The sequence below is a fragment of the Anomaloglossus baeobatrachus genome, chromosome 8 (assembly GCF_048569485.1).
Source record: "Anomaloglossus baeobatrachus isolate aAnoBae1 chromosome 8, aAnoBae1.hap1, whole genome shotgun sequence".
NCBI lineage: Eukaryota > Metazoa > Chordata > Amphibia > Anura > Aromobatidae > Anomaloglossus > Anomaloglossus baeobatrachus.
The window spans coordinates 195,000,956-195,024,734 of record NC_134360.1 but is presented as its reverse complement, the minus strand read 5'-3'; the positions used below and the strand labels follow the sequence as shown (position 1 = coordinate 195,024,734).

Below are 23,779 nucleotides of genomic sequence, written 5' to 3'. Positions count from 1 at the left end.
CTCCTCAGCATCCATTTTAAAAAAAAAAATAAAAAAAAAAAAAGAGACTGATTATAGCAGTTCCCCTAGCCTGCGGATTGCTGAGGCTACAGCAACCCTCATATGGGGGAAAAAGTAGCCAACATTAGCCACGTTCTCTGAACGGTAGTGGTTGTTTCTGTTTCTTTTGTCATGGGCTCAGTTTATTTCAATATGTAAATGTAGACACATATATATATATATATATATATATATATATATGTATATTAACTCTTACGAGCTCTTATTCAGGTTCTTTGTTTGCATAAGAGGTACAGTTGGTTTAGGGCTGTTCTCTCAGTTGTGAATTACCCCGAACGTTGTCACATTAGTGCTTCCAGCTTCCGCGGGCCCTGGCACTGCACGCACCGGTATCCCGCACCGGCAGGCGGGTTGGCGCCCTCTCTCAGACCCCGCATCCCCGTGCTGTCGTCCCTCGGGTGGGTGCGCATGCGCTGCGTCCCCGGGCCGTCGCTCTGCCGTAACCATCCGCAAGACTGGCGCATTCCCCCCGGGGAGTTGGGTCCCGTACTAGGGAACTTTTCCTCTGCCCAAGGCGGACCCGCCAGGTCTCGTCTTCTGCGCCCCCAGGGTTCACCTTACTCCCCAGGTCCAGACTGCCTCTCCTCTGGTAGCCTTTCGACCTCTCGGGGATGGCCCAGGCGTTTCCACCTCTGCTGGACTTCGAGCAGGAGCACCGGGATGTTTGGCGCATGACTAATAGCCGGGTAAGGATGGCGAGTCAAGCCTTAAAAAGGTACGGACAGTCCTTCTCTACGTGCACGCACCGGGGGAGGTGAGTCCCGTACCAGGGACCTCACCCGCTGCTCGAAGCGTACCCGCCAGGTCTCGCCTTCGGCGCCTCCCCCTGGTTTTTCCTTCATTCCCAGGTCCAACGCTCCCGCTCGTCCAGAAGCCTTCCGACCTCTCTGGTGATGACCCAGACGTACCACCTCTGCTGGATTCCGAGCAAGCGCCGAGGTTCGGCGCATGACTATTAGCCTGGAAGAAACGGTGAGTCAGGCCATAAGGCCACGGATAGTTCTCTTCTCCTCTCTGAGCACACAGGACTCCTTTAAGACTTTTCTAGAGGACCCATGATGTTTTTCAGTGGACATCCAATAGTTCGCAGAGCTACTGCTCCTTCACAGACATCAGCCAGACTGGACGTTACCAGCGGTAAGTCTTGTTATTGTCTTTATTCATTCTCCAAGGGGCTCCGGAGAGAAGGGGCATGCCCCCCTGCGATCGACCCGCCAGGTTGCCTCTTGGCTTATCATCCCTAAGGTGACGTCTCTCAGGGACTCCACGGACTCCCTACGCAGAGGACTACATTCCATCTCTGCCGATCATAACTGGTTGACATCTTCGGTAAGTACCTTCTCATCATAGCCCTGGCACTTTACCAGCTTCACGGCCTGAGCCTATAGCAGCAGTGTGACCACCCGTCGAGGCCTCTGCCTCAGGAGCTGGATCGCGGAGGCGACATCTAAAGAGTCGCTGACCTTCCTTCCGCCTTTAGGTGAACGTCCCTTCGGACATAGGTTAGTCCAGTGGATCCCCTAGACTACGTGAGGGAAGTGTACATCTCTCCCTAGGCTACGTGAGGGAAGAGCACATCTCTTCCCAGCATCGGCCCAGACGCTCAGGATCGTCGCCTTCACCGCTCGACTCCTGTCCGTTCAAGCCGCAACCGTCAGGGCGCCTGTGACGGGGTGTACAGCAGAGCAAGGAGAGACAACAGGCCGAGGAACGATCCAACAGGTTTATTCACAAGAACACTGGAACAGCACACGATAAGTCCACGTAAAACAGATTCGGGGGCCCTTCCCGACAATCCTCGGACCGGATTACAAAGCAATCGTCCTTACAGTAGTCCAAACAGTTCCACACAATCCCACGGGCCGCCACACAGGCCTAGCTCCGTCCGTGTCCACAGCCACACAGGCTGGAGCTCCTGCTCCCTTCAAGTTTCAGCTCACTCTGCCTGAATCTCCCAGGTAAGCAGAGTTTACACTAGTTGGACTCTAGGCCCACCTCCCCCTACTCCCAGGGATGGAAGTGCCTCAAGAGGATATAACCTTGCATTTTAGGGGGTGATTACCTACAACAATAGAAATGTACACAGACGTAGTTCAAATAAGACAAAGAACCCAGCTTGAAATAGGAATCTGTACAGCATATACAGTGAGAGGGTAAATTACATCTTCACAATCCCTCCCCCTCCCAACTTGTGTACGTACTAGGGACCTCTACAGGTCACTGGTTAAGTACACACAGGCAGAGCGTTACTTACATGTGGCTTCATGCAGCCACGAATTGGCATCGTAGCTCTCCCACATCATTGCCCAGGAGAACAGCTGCAGGCAGACCACCCATCACCCCAACCACACATCGCCGGACCCCAAAACCAAAGTTCAGATCCACAGTGGCTGTGGGAATAGTCCTCCATTGTCCACCAGCCAGTTCAATGACAATCCCAGGTCCTCTATGGATTGCCTCAGGCCGAACCACTCGGGGATCAGCCAGTGTGAGGAAAGCACCCGAGTCACAAAATCCAACAAGTCTCTGTCCATCCAGCACAACCTCCTGCAAGTGCTTACCTCGATGAGCAGAAGTCGTCATAACTGCAGGTCGCACCCCGTAAACTCCTGGTGGTGCAACATGGGGGGCTGAGTCACTAGGCCAGTCCTCACATAGCGGTGCCACATCTTCCTCCATGGCGCTGGGCTGTAAATAATTAACAATCCGATTGGGCGCAGGATCAGTCCACATTTGAACAGCTGGGCAGGAGACTTGCCGATGCCCTGGCTGTCCACATTGATAGCATCTGAGCTGGGTCTCCCTGCATCCAAGGCGTCCTCTTGGGTAAGGGGTAGGGGAACTTGGAGGCCGGCTCCCACCTGAAGGTGCTGTAGGGGTTTGAGGATGATTCCTCCATGGCCTGGCTGGGCATGAGGCCTGCAAATGCCCGGGATGCCTACAAACATAACACCTGCGCTCTGTTACTTCCTCTCCCCGGCGTATTCCAGAAAGTGCAGTAGAAGCAACTGGAGGCACATTAACACGGGTATCAACATGTGGTGGCTTAGAGGAACGGGGAACAATGGGGACAGAATAACTGGGGGCATCCGGTGTTGTGGAGCTGTTAGGCGTCTCTCCATCCTCCAACAGAACCCTCCACTGAGGCTTGATGGTGAGAGCCTCATCAGCGAGAGCAGCAGCTTCCTCCACTGTCGCTGGTTTTCTCTCACGCACCCATTCCCGGATCTCAGCGGGGCACTGGGCAAAGAATTGTTCTTTTAGGATGACCTGCAGGAAGGTCTCCCAAGATAAGGCCTCCTCTGCCTCCAGCCAGCGATTACATATTTGTTTGAGTCTATGAGCATATATCTTAAAAGACACTTCCCCATCACAGGCTAAAGCACGGAACTGAGTCCTGTAAGTGTCTGGGGTCACAGCATAATGTTCTAGAATAGTCTGTTTAATATCCGCATACTCACAGTTCCACCGAGGGTCCATAGCTCTATAGGCTTCAGCAGCTCCCCCCTCTAGGAGCCCAACCAGATGCCGGACACGCTCCCTGTCCGGGACTTCCATTAATCGACACTGATGCTCAAAGTCCTGGAAGAAGCCCTCAATGTCGCCTGCAGCCTCATTAAACGGCTTAAAGTCTTTGCGGGACACCCTGGGAAGTTCCCTCATGATGGGTGCTGGGGTTACAGTCTGTCTGGAACCTCTCGCGGCTTCCACAGCGAGCTGCTTATCCAGCAATGCCATCTCCTCCATCCTGCGCTCCTTCTCTTCAGCTCCACGCATGGCCTCCCTCTTATCTTCTATGGTGGCCTCATCTCCAAGCAGTGCCATCTTTTCCTTGTACCACACAACCCATTGACTTTTTTGGGTATTCACCTCCAGCTCCCGTCTTTCCTCCCTTTGCTGTGAGGATCCTTCCTCCACGTCATTTTGCGAGCAGACTCCTTCTAGCACCTCAATCAGCTGCTCCTTGGAGAGTCCTTTGAAACGAACTCCTACTTCACGGGCCTTTGATTGCAGTCTCCCCAAAGTCCAGGTCTTGTACTCTGCAGTGCTGGTTCCTGATGTTGAGCCATTGTCCTCCATTCCTTCTGCTCTGATCCCAGCGCTGCCAACCAGTTTGTGACGGGGTGTACAGCAGAGCAAGGAGAGACAACAGGCCGAGGAACGATCCAACAGGTTTATTCACAAGAACACTGGAACAGCACACGATAAGTCCACGTAAAACAGATTCGGGGGCCCTTCCCGACAATCCTCGGACCGGATTACAAAGCAATCGTCCTTACAGTAGTCCAAACAGTTCCACACAATCCCACGGGCCGCCACACAGGCCTAGCTCCGTCCGTGTCCACAGCCACACAGGCTGGAGCTCCTGCTCCCTTCAAGTTTCAGCTCACTCTGCCTGAATCTCCCAGGTAAGCAGAGTTTACACTAGTTGGACTCTAGGCCCACCTCCCCCTACTCCCAGGGATGGAAGTGCCTCAAGAGGATATAACCTTGCATTTTAGGGGGTGATTACCTACAACAATAGAAATGTACACAGACGTAGTTCAAATAAGACAAAGAACCCAGCTTGAAATAGGAATCTGTACAGCATATACAGTGAGAGGGTAAATTACATCTTCACAGCGCCTCTATCTCTCATCGTCATTTCTCGCTACTAGGGCAGCTGCTCCACCGGTTGGAGTCCTTTCAGATCCCGGCCCGGTAGATCATCCCTTTAGGCATGTTTTTCGAGACCGCCATAGGGAAGTTACTCTTCACGCAGGAGTAGTTTTCCTTCCCCGCACCAAGTCGGGTTCGGTAGGCGAGTCCGCAGCGGCTGGGGGAGGTGATAGCGGTGGTACACTTACCGGTGTTCATCCTTGCCCTTCCAGAGGTCCCCACTGAAGAACGGAGATAAGTAGCTTCCGTCTGCCCCGGGGGATCCGCCTTTCCCTTCCTAGTGGGCCAGCTTTCGTGTCCGGTCCCTGGGAAGATCCCCTCTCTGTCTCCTCTGGAGAATAGCATCAGCCAGTACCAGTCTCCTATGCTAGGGTGGGCTTGTCCACTTTTCCACAGCACGATCCCGAGGAACACCCCTTATGTGTGGTCTCCCCTTCAGCATTCCAGGATTTCAGATCCATCCGGTTAGACTGGTTACGTTTTCTTCACTGGGGCGAGGTTTTTCCGGTCAGGTTCCAGTCGGACCATGCCACAGCGGTGGCGTGCATCATCCACCAGGGAGGCGCAGGAAGTGTCGTGAAAAAGGAAGAGGTCAAGAAGATCTTGCTCTGGGCCGGATCTCGCGCTCTCTAATCTCAGCAGTTCACATCCCTACCGTGGACGTTTGGACGGCCGTTTTTTCTCAGCAGGAGGGGCCTCGCCTAGGCAGAATGGCTCCTCAACAGGGAAGTCTCCAGCCAGATCTACGACAAAGGAAGACCTCCAGTCGTGGTCCTCTTGGCCCCCCGATCCAGCTTTCTAGTCAACGGCGCGCCTAGGGTGCCCCCTTTTCTGCGCTAGATGACGACGCCCTCGCCCGGCTGTGAGGCCGGTTCATTTATTCATTTTCTTGGGCATCTGCCTACGGCTTCCCATGATCTCGAGCTTCTCAAGAGGGACCAAGGCAGAGGGTGGCTATGGAAGGGCCCAGGCGAGCATAGTTCACAGAAGTCACTCAATCCACTCGCAGAGGCCCTGTGGCGCTTTCCAGACCGTCCAGTTCTTCCATGTCGAGCCCTCTCTACCACCAGGACTTAGAAGCCCTAAGTTTCCCGACCTTAAGAGCGGATCCCGGGTTCTTGCTCGCACAGGCCGGTTGGCAAGAAGGATGCAGACAATGTTGGAGACCGGGGAGCCGGTTCCCTCGAAAATGTATTACCACACGTGTGGAGTTCCTCCGGGGTGTAAAGAGCACATCTTCTTTCCTCTCTCTCTCGCTCCTTTCCTGCACTACTGCCATGCTGACAGTCAGATCTGGACGCGGCTTCTAGCGCGTCCCTCTAGGGGCCTGGTGTCGACGCGGTCATTTCAGTTCAGAGGCTTATCACTTCTCGTCCCACAACCAAGGTGTTTCACGCAGAGAAGCGTCCATCTGGCTCGGCGGCATCGCCGTCCACTAGTAACGTGGGATCTTAATCTAGCGATGGGTTCACCTCACGGCTCTCGGTTTGAGCTTTTCCGAGGGCTTCTTACGCCCACATGTTTGGATAGGTGGGCTCCTCGTGGCCGTCTCCTTGTCTCAAGGGGCATCAGGGCGGACAGCTCTCTCTTGTTGCCTTTGTTCCCCCCCTTTTTTCCAGGTCCTCCAGTAGGGCAAGGGGGGTGCTCCGGCCACTACCCTCCCTTCGGTCCAAGGCAGCCCGCCTTCCTTCCAGATAAGGTGTTTGGGGTTTCGAGTTCGGTTCTAGTACCTTCTCTCAGCCTGAAAAGAGCCTAGTTCGTTCCTGAACGGGTACGAGCCCTCAGTAGGTTGTGCCCTCAGGACCGCACTTTTCGGTCTACTCCGACAGTCAGTTCATCTTTTCAGGACAGTTCATCTTTTCATCCGGTCCCAGGAGGCGCATGCCGGCGCCCAGGGCTAAGATTTCCATAGGGATCCTTCCGTCATAGGTGAAGCCTATCGCATGGAAAACGGACCTCCGCCGTTTTTTCTACTGTCCAAGGAGTCTCTTGGATGATTGGACTACAGACGTTGACGGACCGAGGTCTGCCGGGCCTCCTCCTGGTCTAGTAGGCAGACCTTTACTAGTTCCTATCAGGTCACACCCAAGCTTTGGCAGTGGCCAGTCTTGCCGTTATCTTGCGGGCGGCAGTAGCACACCTGTAACAAGGTAGGTAATTGTAGGTCTGGGTCAAGCCCGACAGGGTGTAGCGGTTTTCTACCGATCTCCGGTGATGGTTCTCTTCCCACCCAGGGACTGCTTTTGGACATCCCATGGTCCTGTGTCCCCCAATGAAACGATGGAGAAAGATAGATTTTTGTGTACTCACCGTAAAATCTCTTTCTCTGAGTCTTCATTGGGGGACACAGCACCCACCCTGCTTGTGTTTTTTGGGTTACATTGTACCGGTCTGTTGCCTCAGTGGCCATATTCCCAGGCCATTGGTCGCACGTCTATTTGGTTATAGTTTTTTCCTTGTCTTATTCAGGATTGTTTGGTTCTCCTCCTACTGCTTGTGCACTAAACTGATTGAGTCCGCCTCTGGCTCAGGGGTTATACTGCTGGGGAGGAGCTAACTTTTTCTGTTTACTTAGATTCAGCCTCCTAGTGACAGCAGCATAACCCATGGTCCTGTGTCCCCCAATGAAGACTCAGAGAAAGAGATTTTATGGTGAGTACACAAAAATATCTTTTCCTTTACAGTATTCTAAATATGTGAACGTTATATGCTAAGATACGTGCTGGTTAGCAGTCAGCCATCTCTATAGAGAAGTCGCCCATGGCAGACATCTGTAGTACCCCAGAGTTGGGTACTATTAAAGTGTATTCTAGTATTAGCAGTAGTTTACATGAGGTGTGCGGCGTACACGTTACAGGCCTTGTTGCTGGGCAGAATAGCCTGGTGTGCGGAGTCTTGGTGCACTAACTGCCATTACCTCAGAGTTTAGTCAGTACAGTTGGAGCTCAGCAAGTATACAAACCAGAAACATGTAGGGGAACGTTAACCCCCACTCTAGCGGGCTGTTTGAGAACGGACTGACCCCAAATCATAACTAGGACCTCTTAGGACTTGCACGTCTTTAAGCAGAGGGAATACCCTGGTCTGCACAGCACCTTAGCCTAACCCGAAACTCAAAGCTATGGGAGGAGTACGGACCTGGAGGTGGGTCCTCCATAAAGAAACTCTGGGGTCTGCTGGAGAACAACAGCCCAGTGGGCTAGAGGAAGCTTAGTCAATAAGATGGGCTCTGTTCACACTTGCTGTTATCACACCTCATATGTGGCTGTATCCTTGCATACGTTGCATATATGCCTGTGGAGCCATATCATCTCAGTATGTTATCACCATCATGGCTGTGTACCTTCTTGAATGCTGAATAAGTAAAAAGTCCATGTTGTTTTACTGTTTGAACATGCCTCCTTACTCTCCTGTCTTTCCTGCACCAACATCAAGGGCACGCCATTGACCACCTAGCTGTCAGGGAAAACCGTAACGCCGGCGTAAACCCCCACGCACCCACAGCCACAACCACCAACACCCGTGACACATGTTAGAGCAGAGGTGGGGAACCTGTGGCTCATGATGGCTGCACCTGGCTCGCAGACAAATCTTTAATATAAAAAAAAACAAAAAAAAACAGTATTTTTCGGTTTCTAAGATGCACTTTTTTTCCCCCCAAAACTGGCGGAAAAATGGAGGTGCGTCTTACCAACCGCATATGGCTTACCGGGGCAACAGTGGTGGCGCACGGTCAGTGATACTGCGGGCTTGTGGGGTGTCGCGGCGGCAAGCGCACAGTGGCTGGCGGACTGCGGGCTGCTTTGAATCTCTCGCAGTTGACGAGATTGACTTCAAGAAAATGGCCGCGGAGGCGGCATGTGCACAGATAGGACTCCACAGACATTTTCTTGAAATCTATCGTGTCAATCTGTGCATGCGTTGTGGCCATTTTCTTGAAGTCAATCTCATCAACTGTGAGAGAATCAAAAGCAGCCCGCCGGCTACTGCGGGCTCGCCGCCATGATACCCCAAGAGCCTGCAGCAGTATTGCTGACCCTCTGCACACTGACCCTCTTGAGCCACGACACCCCCTCCTCCGTGCCCGCAGCAACGCCTACCCTGCCTCCTGGGACCTTCTGAGCCGCTCCACCCTGGCGAGTATGGCTCTCATGAAATTACATTTTAAAATATGTGGCGGTCATGGCTTGCTCAGCCAAAAAAAATTCCCGACCCTTGTGTTAGAGGATCCGATCCATGCCCGATGGCCTGGGTACATTGCGCTGTGTCACACATTTTCAAAAAGGTTTCTCCTAGATATAACTTTTAGAAAGAAATGGGTCAATGGAGAGACCAGGATCTTAAAATGAGCCTACGGAGCAGTAGGAGACGGCCCTATGGTGTGTACGCCCAGTTGGTTGAAGAAAAAATTTGCACCGTTACCGGGGTCATAACTGAGGAACGGAGGGTAACAGAAGAAAAAGAAAAACTGTTTCAGAAACAGTGGAGCAGCACAAATTAGTAATACACATCCAGTGAAAGATCCTCTTTAAAAGCTAGACAGAAAACTGACATTTTTTACTATAGCTGGTGGGTTTCGCAACTGAAAACGAAGAGCAGTCAGAACTTGCAAACCGGCTAAAGCTTAAAAAAAATGCTGCGCAGACAGCAGAGATTGGAGGTATAATGGGGCAGCCGAGAAAGGCTAAGGCACTCACTTCTGATCAGTCTCCTTTTGAAGCTCTCGATTCAGTTCATCAATTCTTTGCTGCAGTTTTTTCCGTCTTTGCTCAGGAGGAAGGTGACTAAAATCTTCTAATGCCGGCCCCTGTGTGGAAAAAAAAATAAAATGAACAACGGGAATGAATGGAAGCCAGTGACCGGGATAATGATGGAGCTACAAACAAAACACGTCTGATCAGCAGAACAAGCGCAGTCCCAAAGCTGATCCCTTACAGGTTGCTGCAAGCCTGGGGAAACAGACCCACAAGGAGTACACAAGGATCGAGCCAAGATAGTTGGCTAAACTGAGGACCACATAGTACGCCAGACATACTGAGTGCCCTTGTTAGAGGTGAATATTAGTGATGAGCGAGCACTGCCATGGTCGCGTGCTCGGTACTCGTATGGAGCAGTCGGAGGCTTGGAGGGGCACAACTCTAACACCTAAGTATAATGGAAGTTAATGGGGGACTCGAGTATTTTTCCAGAAAATCTGGAAAAATGCTCGAGTCCCCCATTGACTTCCATTATACGCGGGTACTCAAGTTGCGCCCATCCAAGCATCCAATTGCTTCATACAAGTACCGAGCACCAGACCATGGTAGTTCTCGCTCATCATTAGTGAATATATAAAATGTTGTCACACACCCTATTAAGTGAAATCATCCTCGCCTTCCTTTCCCCTCGCCTTAGTCACTAAAAAAATCTCCTTGGTTACAAAGAAACTGAGGACAGGGAGAAAAGGTAGAGGATAGGGAGGAGGGGGACGCAGCTGCAGTCTCCTTCCCTTAACCTGTGAGCGAGACATGCAGCGAGAGGGGAGGTGGAACGGCATCCGAGACATTACCAATTAGTAAGAGCAAACTGTTTTCCCTGGAGCGAAGTTGGAAATGTGAACAAACACTTAGCACGCTAGCAGGAATAAAATGCCAATTTACAGACCTATTCGAGATGGAAAGGAAAGATGAGAAATAAGCAGGATACACACAAGATTTGAGCATTGGGTTGAAAACAAATTTTGGCAAAGGCATCAAAATGGGTTGACAAAAAAATAAAATGAATCCCATCCATACAGATCCCTTGCCATTCCCATTGAGACTGTGCCCAAGTCCCCGGCCAGTCCCGACATCCTAGTTCCATCTTTACACAATGGAAATGATAAGCAATACCAATCACTAGTTGAGGATGGTCCCGCTGCGGACAGCGACCGAGCAGAAAGTAGAGACCGGCAGGGACCAGTAAGAGTTAAAAATTGAGAAATATTGCAGATTTTATTTGATACTCTTTGCCAAAAGAGGTTTCCCAACCGATCAACTCCTTTAAAATCAAAAGTGAAGGCAATGGAGGGCCGGTCCATCAGCCTGACACTTCTACAAGGAGCATTTTGGATCTCAAACCACTGACCTTGAAGCAACACCACTTAACCAGTAAAATATGTTTATTGGGGTAAAGCCAAAACACATGAAAATGGCAAATGTGACTAATGCGTGTGTGGCGTCACCTCAGTATATCCAGCATGGAAAAATTCTGCTCAAGTTCCGCTGTCCCAGTGTCTGGAATAAGTCATTAATTAGAATAGCACACTGATTCACTGAGCCCATCCAGGCCCAGAATACAGTGTATGAACGCACGCACCCAGAGTATATTAGGTGTGATTAACGCACTCATTAGATCTGACAGGCGATTTAACAACCAAATGTTAATTGCCTTAAACATGTGGCATTCTCATAAAGTGGTGTCAGGGATTAGTAGCCAACCCGTTCTGAATCAGTTTGGTTTCTGCCGGCAAATTTTATGATACAATAACAATAAAGGATTCTTTGTGAGGAGAGTATGGAATGCTCCCGGTAATAGCCGTGCACCATATACAATCTGCGGATGGGTAAAAGCTTACAAATAGCACAAAAACCTGCTCCATCAGTTTAGCAAAAAATTACTGTAATGCAAACATATAGCACAAACATTATATATCAAAAGATCTCTCTCATAAGATTTCAATCCTGCATTTTGATTTCTTCTTGGAATGGACTGCATAAGATGCGTGCAGAACAGGAGGGATCTAAACATTGATCCGGATGGAGGGTATGAGGAGTGCAGAACAGGAGGGATCTAAACATTGATCCGGATGGAGGGTATGAGGAGTGCAGAATAGGAAGGACCTAAACAGCGATCTGGATGGAGGATAAGAGAGTGCAGAATAGGAGGAACCTAAACATTGACCTGAATGGAGGATGAGATGCGTGCAGAATAGGAAGGACCTAAGCCTTGATCTGGATGGAGGATAAGATGCATGAAGAATAGGAGGGACCTAAACATTGACCTGGATGAAGGATAAGATGCGTGCATAATAGGAGGGACCTAAACATTGATCTGGATGGAGGATAAGATGCGTGCAGAATAGGAGGAACCTAAACATTGACCTGAATGGAGGATGAGATGCGTGCAGAATAGGAAGGACCTAAGCCTTGATCTGGATGGAGGATAAGATGCGTGCAGAATAGGAGGAACCTAAACATTGACCTGAATGGAGGATGAGATGCGTGCAGAATAGGAAGGACCTAAGCCTTGATCTGGATAGAGGATAAGATGCATGACGAATAGGAGGAACCTAAACATTGAACTGGATGGAGGGTATGAGGAGTGCAGAATAGGAAGGACCTAAACAGTGATCTGGATGGAGGGTATGAGGAGTGCAGAATAGGAGGGACCTAAACATTGACCTGGATGAAGGATAAGATGCACGCATAATAGGAGGGACCTAAACATTGATCTGGATGGAGGATAAGATGCGTGAAGAATAGGAGGAACCTAAACATTGACCTGAATGGAGGATGAGATGCGTGCAGAATAGGAAGGACCTAAGCCTTGATCTGGATGGAGGATAAGATGCATGAAGAATAGGAGGAACCTAAACATTGAACTAGATGGAGGGTATGAGGAGTGCAGAATAGGAAGGACCTAAAAACAGTGATCTGGATGGAGGATAAGATGCGTGAGGAATAGGAAGGATCTAAACATTGATCTGGATGGAGGATAAGATGCGTGAAGAATAGGAGGGACCTAAACATTGACCTGAATGGAGGATGAGATGCGTGCAGAATAGGAAGGACCTAAGCCTTGATCTGGATGGAGGATAAGATGCATGAAGAATAGGAGGAACCTAAACATTGAACTAGATGGAGGGTATGAGGAGTGCAGAATAGGAAGGACCTAAAAACAGTGATCTGGATGGAGGATAAGATGCGTGAGGAATAGGAAGGATCTAAACATTGATCTGGATGGAGGATAAGATGCGTGAAGAATAGGAGGGACCTAAACATTGACCTGAATGGAGGATGAGATGCGTGCAGAATAGGAAGGACCTAAGCCTTGATCTGGATGGAGGATAAGATGCATGAAGAATAGAAGGGGTCAAAACATTGATCTGGATGGAGGGTAAGAAACGTGCAGAATATGAGGGATCTAAACATTGACCTGGATGGAGGATAAGATGTGTGCAGAATGGGAAGGACCTAAACATTGAACTGGATGGAGAATAGGAAGGACCTAAACATTGACCTGGATGAAGGATAAGATGCGTGCAGAATAGGAGGGACCTAAACATTGACCTGGATGGAGGATAAGATGCGTGCAGAATAGGAGGGACCTAAACATTGATCTGGATGGAGGGTAAGAGGAGTGCAGAATAGGAGGGACCTAAACATTGATCTGGATGGAGGGTAAGATGTGTGCAGAATAGGAAGGATCTAAACATTGAACTGGATGGAGGATAAGAGGAGTGCAGAATAGGAGGGACCTAAACATTGATCTGGATGGAGGATAAGATGCGTGAAGAGTAGGAGGAACATAAACATTGACCTGAATGGAGGATGAGATGCGTGCAGAATAGGAAGGACCTAAGCCTTGATCTGGATGGAGGATAAGATGCATGAAGAATAGGAGGAACCTAAACATTGAACTGGATGGAGGGTATGAGGAGTGCAGAATAGGAAGGACCTAAACAGTGATCTGGATGGAGGATAAGATGCGTGAGGAATAGGAAGGATCTAAACATTGATCTGGATGGAGGATAAGATGCGTGCAGAATAGGAGGGACCTAAACATTGACCTGAATGGAGGATGAGATGCGTGCAGAATAGGAAGGACCTAAGCCTTGATCTGGATGGAGGATAAGATGCATGAAGAATAGAAGGGGTCAAAACATTGACCTGGATGAAGGATAAGATGCGTGCAGAATAGGAGGGACCTAAACATTGATCTGGATGGAGGGTAAGAGGAGTGCAGAATAGGAGGGACCTAAACATTGATCTGGATGGAGGATAAGAGGAGTGCAGAATAGGAAGGACCTAAACATGTCCAGTCTACGAGGGTCCCATCAATGTCATTTCCGCATTTGCTTCCGCCCCTTCTTGTGTCATCACATGGCCAGCGCTGTGTGTGAAGGGGGCAGGCTGAGTGGCTCATTTCAATAGTTAAAGCAGCCCCTCCTTTCTGTCTATAAATCAGTCATGATATTGGAAGTTGCTTATTAAAAATGAGCAGTTGGTCGGCCGCTTCCTACAAAATCGCTGGTTCCTTGCCGACACAAAACCAATGCCTCTGCCAAGGCCCAGGAATGGCATAGGAAGTGGGAAGCTTTTATCATGACAATATAATAGCAAGTTATACATTTTACTTTTTTTTTTTCTAGCTGGACAACCCCTTTAACAATTACAATTATATTCAGTTGGTTTTGAAGCAATACTAAAATATCACGAGACCAGATTTAAAGAAGAATACATTCAGCAAATGTTTGTGCAACTTGTTCCCAATTTAGGAGATAAAAAGGGGCAGAGATGTGATTGCTGGCAAATAAAAGTTCTATTTGTAAATATATGAATTAAAGGGGTTGTCCACTACTTTTACATTGATGGCCAATCGCTATGATAAGTCATCAATGTCTGATTGGCCAGGGTCCGACACCCAGCCTGCACATGTGCCAGTCAGATGTTTTCTGTGCTGGTGGCGGCAGCAGGAAATGCTCCGTTCCGGAGCTGCCCCGTCAACTTATAGTGGCTGCGGCCAAGTACTGCACATCCGCCTCCCATTTAAATAGGAGGTTGGGGCACCTTGGTGGCGGGGAGGTACAGTGCGACAATATAGTTCTTTCCTTTCCCTCTATTCTCTTCTCTCTTTCCTATTTTCTATTCTCAAAGCGAACCGGTCACCACTTTTTTGACCTATAAGCTGCGGCCACCACCACCTGGCTCTTATATACAGCATTCTAACATCCGGAGCTGGATGAGCTGATCGGCGAGGGGTGTGTGGTGTCGGACCCCGGCCAGTCAGACATCGATGATCTATCTAAAGGAAAGGCCATCAATGAAAAAGTAGTGGACAATCTCTTTAATAACAGAGCTCCAACCTCTTTTTTATGTTTTAACCAAACCCAATGCAACAAATTTGGCCTTCAAGACATTGTAAATGGAGCATCTCCTGAATGTGGACAAGCTGTACATGAGATTTTATACAATTTCCAAAGAGTACCTGCTATAAAAAACAAAATTTTATTGTAAGACAATACTACTTGTATATTTGCAAGGAACACACTACTATCACACTACAAGGGAGACAGCGCAAAGCGTGAAGAACCCTTATGACATTATATAGAGAAGGATTAAATTTGTGAAACTCATACAGTTTATTTATTACACAGTTGCAAAGTTTTAATTAAAAAAAAAAAAAAAAAAAGCAGGCAAGATTCACAGAATGGACAGCGCTGATATAATAAAGGAACATAACCCAGGGCAGGAGGCACCAGAACTATCAGCTATGGAAAGAGATGGAGGAGAATCGCTACAGCACATCACCCCCATGAACCACAGAAGTCATTAAACAAAAACAGACAAAGTACCAAGCGGTGACACTCACGTTGGCATGATGGGACACAGACCAGCACACTTTGCTTACCATCCGCAATGACCACTGGACCGTTCCCCAGCAGCAGAAAGAAATGGCATGTTACTGAATAGTGCAGACTTTTGTTCCAATATTGTGAAAAATGTAAAATAGATTTCTGAATACCTTCCTTTTACCATCCAGGAGAAAACGAAAAATGTGAGCACATCATAATATAACCCATCCTAGTAGCCTACTTATGTTTCCATATCAATGCTGTACTCAGACTGTAAATCTGGAACAACACACTTCTAGCATGTGGGAAGACTGGTATAGGAATGGTAACTAGTGATGAGCAGGTACTACCATGCTCGGGTGCTAGGTACTCGTAACTAATGATGAGCGGGCACTACCATGCTCGGGTGCTAGGTACTCGTAACTAATGATGAGCGGGCACTACCATGCTCGGGTGCTAGGTACTCGTAGCTAGTGATGAGCGGGCACTACCATGCTCAGGTGCTCGGTACTCGTAACTAGTGATGAGCGGGCACTACCATGCTCGGGTGCTAGGTACTCGTAACTAGTGATGAGCGAGCACTACCATGCTCGGCACTCGTAACTAGTGATGAGCTAGCACTACCATGCTCGGGTGCTCGGTACTCATAACTAGCGATGAGCAAGCACTACCATGCTCGGCACTCGTAACTAGTGATGAGCAAGCACTACCATGCTCGGCACTCGTAACTAGTGATGAGCTAGTACTACCGTGCTCGGGTGCTCGGTACTCGTAACTAGTGATGAGCTAGTACTACCGTGCTCGGGTGCTCGGTACTCGTAACTAGTGATGAGCAAGCACTACCATGCTCGGTACTCGTAACTAGTGATGAGCGAGCACTACCACGTGCTTGTAAAAAGCAGTTGGATACTGGGACGGGCGCAACTCGAGTACAAAGTCTAATGGAAGTCAATAGGTAACAAGAATTTTTCGGGGAAATCTTTCTGAAAAATTCTCAATTTCCCCATTGACTTCCATTATACCTGCGCTAGTCCCAGCGTCCAACTGCTCAATACCAGTACCAAGCACCCAAGCATTGTAGTGCTCACTCATCACTAGTACCGAGCACCCGAGCATGTTAGTGCTCGCTCATCACTAGTACCAAGCACCCGAGCATGGTAGTGCTTGCTCATCACGAGTATGGAGAACCCGAGGATGGTAGTGCCCGCTCATCACCAATGGTAACGTTTGGGCATATTCACATAGAGGTTTTTGAATTGGCTAATAGAATATGATCCAATCCAAAAGCCACAACAAAAACTCATTTAATTCACCTCCTATTGATTCAATGAGAAATCCACACTACTGTTTATTTAGCAAGGCTTTTTTACTACACAGAAGAGAAGTGACACATCACCAATCTGATGCACATTCTGCACTTTCAAAAAGCTAGACAAGACTACATCAGAACCAAAAACTGTCAAAATCCCAATGGTTTTTAGTGGATTTTTCTCGACAGCTATGTCGTATCTTTTCACCCATCTCAAAAATCTAGCCCGCCCTCTCCTTTATTTTCTACATAGGAGTCTTCAAAGTTGCTAAATTAATTTGAATTATCCTACGAATAACCTGAAAGCACCCGATAGTAGTAGGGATCGCCACAACAGTGTGAACAGAGCCCTGTCTGGGTAAAACAAAGAAGATTCGAAAATCAAAACGTTTAGTCCCACTTTTAGAAAAAAATTAATGTATCAGAAGTTTTTGCGGGGAGTGGAGAAGGGAGAGATACAGGTCAACGTTTCGGCCCTTTTTCAAGCCAAAATTTCAGGAATAAAATACATTAACCTTGGATCATTTAGAAAAAAAACTGTCCACTTTGGCTTGGTGCACGACCAAACCGAGAAAGCACGGAAATTTACTAATGGGGTATGGGATCCTTCAATTGGATCAAAACATATGAACTGTCAAAACTTTTTTAAGGTCAATTATACTTTTCTGCTTTTGTGTCATAGTAAATATTGAATGCATTAAAAAAGTGTTTTTGCTTTTTTAGCCAGTCTAGATGGAAATTATTATTATTATTAAAATGGGAAAGTTGGTTAATTACTCATGGTAGAGGGCGCTAAACCCACACAAGCGCTGAATCCGTTTAACCATATTAATGGAAACTCCATTCAAAGTGACATGATGACAGCACCCAGTCCGAATACAAACACATACTAAATACTGGAGAAAAATCTTCACCCCATTCTTGAGATATTAGCACGGTTTTGCTTTGTTTACAGCTCGTTGCTTAGGAGACTGGCCACCGCATATAGACTGCAGAACATGTGCAGTGCTTACAAGCTCTTTTCTAACGTGCTTGTAAGCACTGCACAACGTGTCTGTAAGCAATGCATTAGAAACTGGCAAAAAATGCTAGAGTGCATTGTCAACTCTAAGCCAGTTCTTGCACAGCGCTAAACTAGACAACATATGTGGTCGGTCTTCTAGGCAACAAGTTGTACATAAAATAGTAAGAAAAACTGCAAATTTTAATAAACAATAAATTGCAAAATTACTTGTATTTATTAGCACAAGCCAACAGCACCCATAAACGAACCATTTCATTAAAATAGAGAATATCAGAGTACTAAAAGTAGAAAAATAAATAGAGAAATTAAACTGCACCACAAACCATGCACACTGCATCTCACTGGCTACAGTGCAGGCAGAGATATGACAGTCCATGCGTGTCACTGCAAAGATTAGAGGAATGACATATAGGAAAACATGTCACATACCACCCATGGGTGACAGAGGAGATGCAAACACGATGAGAAGAGGCAGTTTTACAGGAATCTCTTGTTCACACACCCCACACCAAAAAAACCCCAAAAAAATAAAAAATACCGGAGACCTGTGTGGAACATGCACAATACATCAGTTCAGCCCGGGTATATCCAAACTCCATTACACGACTCTACACCGCAAACTGCACAACTTACCGCTCTTCTCAGGCCTCTAAAAGAAGCCGCCCTCTGCCTGCACACCTTCACCTCACCCGCTAAGTCCCTGTCTGATGGCGTGTAATGAGGACCACCGGACACAAATACTCCAGGGGGTGAACATGGAGGGGAACTAGTCTGATACAAAAATGAATGGATACATTAGGATTCCTCTGTGCCTGGATCTATAGGAGTCTGTAACATCCACTTCAATACAAGCCAGTGGTAATCTCCTAGTAACTAATGTGAATGAGGTCAATGGAGAGAAACCGATTTCCTACTATCGCATTACTAATCACATATGTCCCAAATATGTAAATCAGCGCTATCGTCAGTGACTTATGTGTAAAAGATTTCTGATGGAGTGGGAGGCCGAACACAAGAAACGACAAGGAGACCTGGAGGCATTGGTCCCGCAAGGTCATATATACGGGGAGAATCCACCTTTAATAGAAAACGCTTTCATGAGATCACAGTAACGTAAATCCCCCAAAATAATATTTAGCACAGATATGATTCTGTGTGAAAAACCCGGCAACAGATCAAAACTGAACGCGCAGATTGTGGATCAGTAACGAAGTATATCAGCCATATGTAGAAGTGGAATAGACTAATTGGCCAATTCTCTTATTTGAAGGCACAAAACGCAAAATTTGGAATGTATCGGTTATATATTATTATTCCATAATTAATCCTCGATAGTGATATATTTTAAAAAAAAAAAAAATAATAAAAAAAAATCTGTTCTAAATATTTTGATTGTGCATTCTATTCTTTCTAGGGGCCACCTTATTGCCCGAGGTGCTGTTATAAATCATGGCCGAGTGTTGTTTAAGAGCCATATGAACCATAAGAAATAATGGCCTGCAGAAATTCATTGGCTTCTATGGGAGTTTTCAAGCCATGCTCTGAACAGAGTTCATGGTGTAGAAAAAAAGGTAGGAAATGAATGGTAACGACGTAAAATGTGACTGGTGGATCCTGCGTTATACGCTAGGTTAGTCCATGTATTCCTGCCTGTGATGATAATGAGACTGCTGCGAAGTGATCTTTGCAAAACAGGAAGAGTCAGGCTATTAGGCTCATGGGTTTATATAAAAACGGCAAGATATATTTTTTTCAAAATGGGTCATGACACTGAAAAAGTATAAAAAAAAAAAAAAAAAAACAATTATTGCTAAAAAAAAAAAACAATTATTGCTAAAAAAAAAAAAATCTATTTAAAATTTAGTAATCGAGAGGTATCGTCAAAAATAGATATCTCTAGAGTACAATTCTTGAAGAATTTTCCTGCTGTTCTCCAATGACATGGCTCCTAGGTTTTAAGAAGCAAAGATATAGTTCTGCTCTTTTAATAAAGCCATGAACCCCTTTAAGCCCCCTCCTTCTGGGATGTTGGTGCAGAATAGTGGCAACTTAACAGCATGTAGCTAAAAAAATAAAATGAGCGCTCAGCACTTTACAGATATCCAAACCGGTTTCCTAAAATACGACAGACTGTGGTCAGAACTCACTTCAGCTTTTTCTATAAATATTGCCCAACTTCCTAAACCTTGAAGATCTCTGATAACGGCATGACATTTACTTTTCATCCTCCACCAAATATGGCAGAAAAAGGAAGGAATATTGAAATTCTGTCTCCGCTTTGTTTTTTTTTCTGTCACAAGGCAAAGTTAAAAAAAAAAAAAAAAATCTTTAGAAGAGCTGACGCGTGTTTATTTAATACTTGTAATCCTCCTGAAATAACATGCCTGGAGCACAGTTTCTTAGAACTTTATATATTGTGTAATTCCTCGGTTGTTCCTCCTGGAATTTTGTAAATAAATTGGTAACTTGCCGTAACTTTTCTCTATTGGGATTAAACATTACAGATATGTTGTCAGGTCCTCTTCAAATGGAGTAGGAAGAAATAAAAAAAAGTTTTTTTCAACTCACCTAGTATAAAGTTGTCCCAGGACATCAGTAGGAGTGCTCGCGATTGGGCTGCCATTAACTCTTTATTACCCAGATTGCCACCGCACCAGGGCAATTCTGGATGAGCCGGGTAGAGTCCCGGGACAGTCGTATCTAATCGATGCGGCAATTCCGGGCGGCTGCTGGCTGATATTTTTAGGCTGGGGGCTCCCCATAAGGTGCGGCTCCCCATCCTGAGAATATCAGCCTTCAGCCGTGTGGCTTTATCTTGGCTGGTATCAAAATTGGGGGGGGGGGATACCACACGTTGTTTTTTCCCCCTTTTTTTATTTATTTTACTGCACTACATAGACACACCCACCGGCGGCTGTGATTGGTTGCATTGAGACAGCTGTCACTCAGCATGGGGGCCCGTCTGAATGCAACCAGTCATAGGCGCCGGTGGGTGGGGGACGCAGGGAATACGAGATAGAATAATGAGCGGCCGGCAATTTCAAAAGCTGGAGAAGCCGCCACAGTGTGACAGCCGTGCAGCGCCGCAACGGTGATCGGTGAGTATGAGAGAGGGGGGAGAGGGATAGACCGACCAACAGGGAGACAGTGAGACTGACAGAGAGAGAGAGCGCGAGTGGGTGGAAAATGCAACCAAAACGCACAAAAGTAGTGACATGCTGCTTTTTAGAACACAGCGTCTTGGCAGCAGCCGAAACGCTGCGTTTTAAAACGCAACATGCGGATGGAATTTGCACAATCTTCATAGATTGCGCTGGGGACGCAGGACGCATGCTTTTACGCTGCGGTGCAGAACGCAGCGTAAAAGCATAACACGCAACGTGCGCACAACATAGCCTTAGGCGCATATTATGGCGCCTTTACCCTACTAATGTTTTTAAGATGACCTAATAAAGCCTTGGATTTTATTTTTACGTGCATTAGAGCTGGGTCCTTCCCTTCTACATTTTGCCTCTTCAAATAGAACATGTCAAAAGGACCACTAGCAGGTATCATTGGTCCCCAAAAAACAGTTTTGTAGAGAGAAAGTGCGATACATCCTCTCCACAGCCGGCAGCTTCTTCTCCCGCAGCGACTTGCAAAGAATCGGCTGTCTAAGATCAAAAGCAGCTAAAATGTGATTCAAGGCAGACGCTACTAAGCAACTGTGCCTGATCAATGAAAATCCAGAGACGCGGTGGGAAAATCTCTCCACAGGTTTTTCAGTACTCGCATGCAGACGGCTGTGCGGATCTTTTACCGTGCACTTAATGATCTGACTAAGGTATGGTCACAATGTAAAATCCTGCCATATACCCATACATTGCACCACAAACACCATCTATTTCTTGCTCCTATACAATAATATACCCAACAAGGCAGCAAATAGAAATATATTCAAGACCTGTACCCTACTACACAAGATTTTAGGGTACCATGAAAAAGATGTAAGAAACACTATGGCCAAATATTTTCTCACTGAAGAAATACTCATACGCTGTAGGAAAAAATATTATTGAGCTACCTAAAGGGCCTCTTTACTAGTCAAAACTTTTTATCTTGTTATGAGTATGGTTAGTGCCAGACCTTTGCTATCTACTTTTTAACATAGATATGTCAGAATTGGTATTGCCAGACCTGTGTTATCTACCTTTTTGCACTGATCTATCAGCATGGGTAGTGCCAGACCGTTATCTACCTTTTTGCATAAATATATCAGCATGGATAGTTTCAGACCTTTATCGTCTACCTTTTTGCATAGCTCTGTCAGCAGCAATCGTGCCAGACCTTTGGTATCTACCTTTTTCCATAGCTCTGTCAGCAAGGGTAGTGCCAGACCTTTGTTATCTACCTTTTTGCATAGCTGTCCGTATGGACAGTGCCAGACCTTTGGTATCTACCTTTTTTGGCATAGATCTGTCAGCATGGGTAGTGCCAGACCTTTGTTATCTACCTTTTTGCATAGCTCTATCAGCATGGGTAATGACAGACCTTTTTTGTCATCTACCTTTTTGCATAGCTGTCCGCATGGGTAGTGCCAGACCCTTGGTATCTACCCTTTTTGCATAGCTGTCGGCATAGGTAGTGCCAGACCTTTGGTATCTACCCTTTTTGCTAGCAGTCAGCAAGGGTAGTGCCAGACCTTTGGTATCTACCTTTTTTGCATAGATCTATATCTTCACTGTACTATTCTTTTCGTGGCTCACATGAAGTATAAAGATCTGTCATTCATCCAAGGTGTTATAATAAAGAAGTATAATTTAGTTTTACTACAAGCAGTAATACAAAATGCTGTTTTGCACAGTTTGGCCTGTAGGTGTCAGCACTTTTGAAAAATAAAGATTTTCAGTTTTGTTTTAACAAAAGATGATGTAAGTTAGCACATCCTCATTCTCATAAGGTCTTTGTTACTATCAGTAGTATTAATGTACCCCTAATTTTTGGTGCACTATGATCTGCACACAAATGAAAGGGATCCATGTCACTAATGATATCCAGGTGCATCTGATGAAAAGTCCCTTCCTAAGAACGACGTTACAAGGCAACTTTGGCCCAACAGCAGTTGTGTGACAAATCCAGCCGATGTCAAAAGCAACATTGTGGCGCTATAGAAGTGAATGGGGTCACACTGCGACACCTACACTACCGGGACAAGAAAGTCACAAAAAATACAACCACATCTGATTTTTTTGTGACTTGTCAAGTTAGTGTAGGTGTCACAACGCAACCCCATTCACTTCTGCAGCAGCACCAAGATATCAGCGGTCAGGGCCAAAGTTGCAATGTGGCTCTAGCCTAAATACTGCCTTGGATATATCGCTGCAACCCCAGAAATGACTCGCTTCTTCAAAGCCGTGCAGCCATTAGCAATCAGCAAATGGTTAGCAATTAATCTGTAATGATGCAGCAGAAAGCTGGAGCCAAAAGAGCCGACAAGCTTCCAGCATGCAGAGAGCTTTGTAGGAGCCCAGCCAAAAACAAAAAAAAAGGGACAGCACCTATAGAAAATAACGGGCCATCCAGGAAGTGGATTATAAACCAGGTCCTTCAGAGAGGGACGCTCACTGCAGTAGCCCTCAACTATGGCAAATAAAGACCCTCACTGCACGAGCCCTCAACTCTGGCAAATAAAGACCCTCACTGCAGTGGACCTCAACTCTGGCAAATAAAAACCCTCACTGCACGAGCCCTCAACTATGGCAAATAAAGACCCTCACTGCACGAGCCCTCAACTCTGGCAAATAAAGACCCTCATTGCAGAAGCCCTCAACTCTGGCAAATAAAAACCCTCACTGCAGAAGCCCTCAACTATGGCAAATAAAGACCCTCACTGCACGAGCCCTCAACTATGGCAAATAAAGACCCTCACTGCACGAGCCCTCAACTATGGCAAATAAAGATCCTCACTGCAGGAGCCCTCAACTATGGCAAATAAAGACCCTCACTGCATGAGCCCTCAACTCTGGCAAATAAAGACCCTCACTGCAGGAGCCCTCAACTATGGCAAATAAAGACCCTCACTGCAGGAGCCCTCAACTATGGCAAATAAAGATCCTCACTGCAGGAGCCCTCAACTATGGCAAATAAAGACCCT

General features: G+C 46.8%; 1 protein-coding gene across 3 annotated transcripts in view; it reads right to left on the bottom strand.

Moving 5' to 3' along the window:
• The window catches only part of FNBP1L (formin binding protein 1 like), a 169,651-nt gene that overhangs the window by 14,037 nt on the left and 131,835 nt on the right, over positions 1 to 23,779 (bottom strand). For 2 of the 3 annotated variants that reach the window (XM_075322345.1, XM_075322346.1), the window contains exons 10-11: positions 15,331 to 15,384; positions 9,417 to 9,526 (exon numbers count right to left, since the gene is read on the bottom strand). In XM_075322345.1, coding sequence (XP_075178460.1) covers positions 9,417 to 9,526; positions 15,331 to 15,384 — 164 coding nt within the window. The remainder of the gene's footprint in view (positions 1 to 9,416; positions 9,527 to 15,330; positions 15,385 to 23,779) is intronic. The other variant, XM_075322347.1, reaches the window with a different exon arrangement.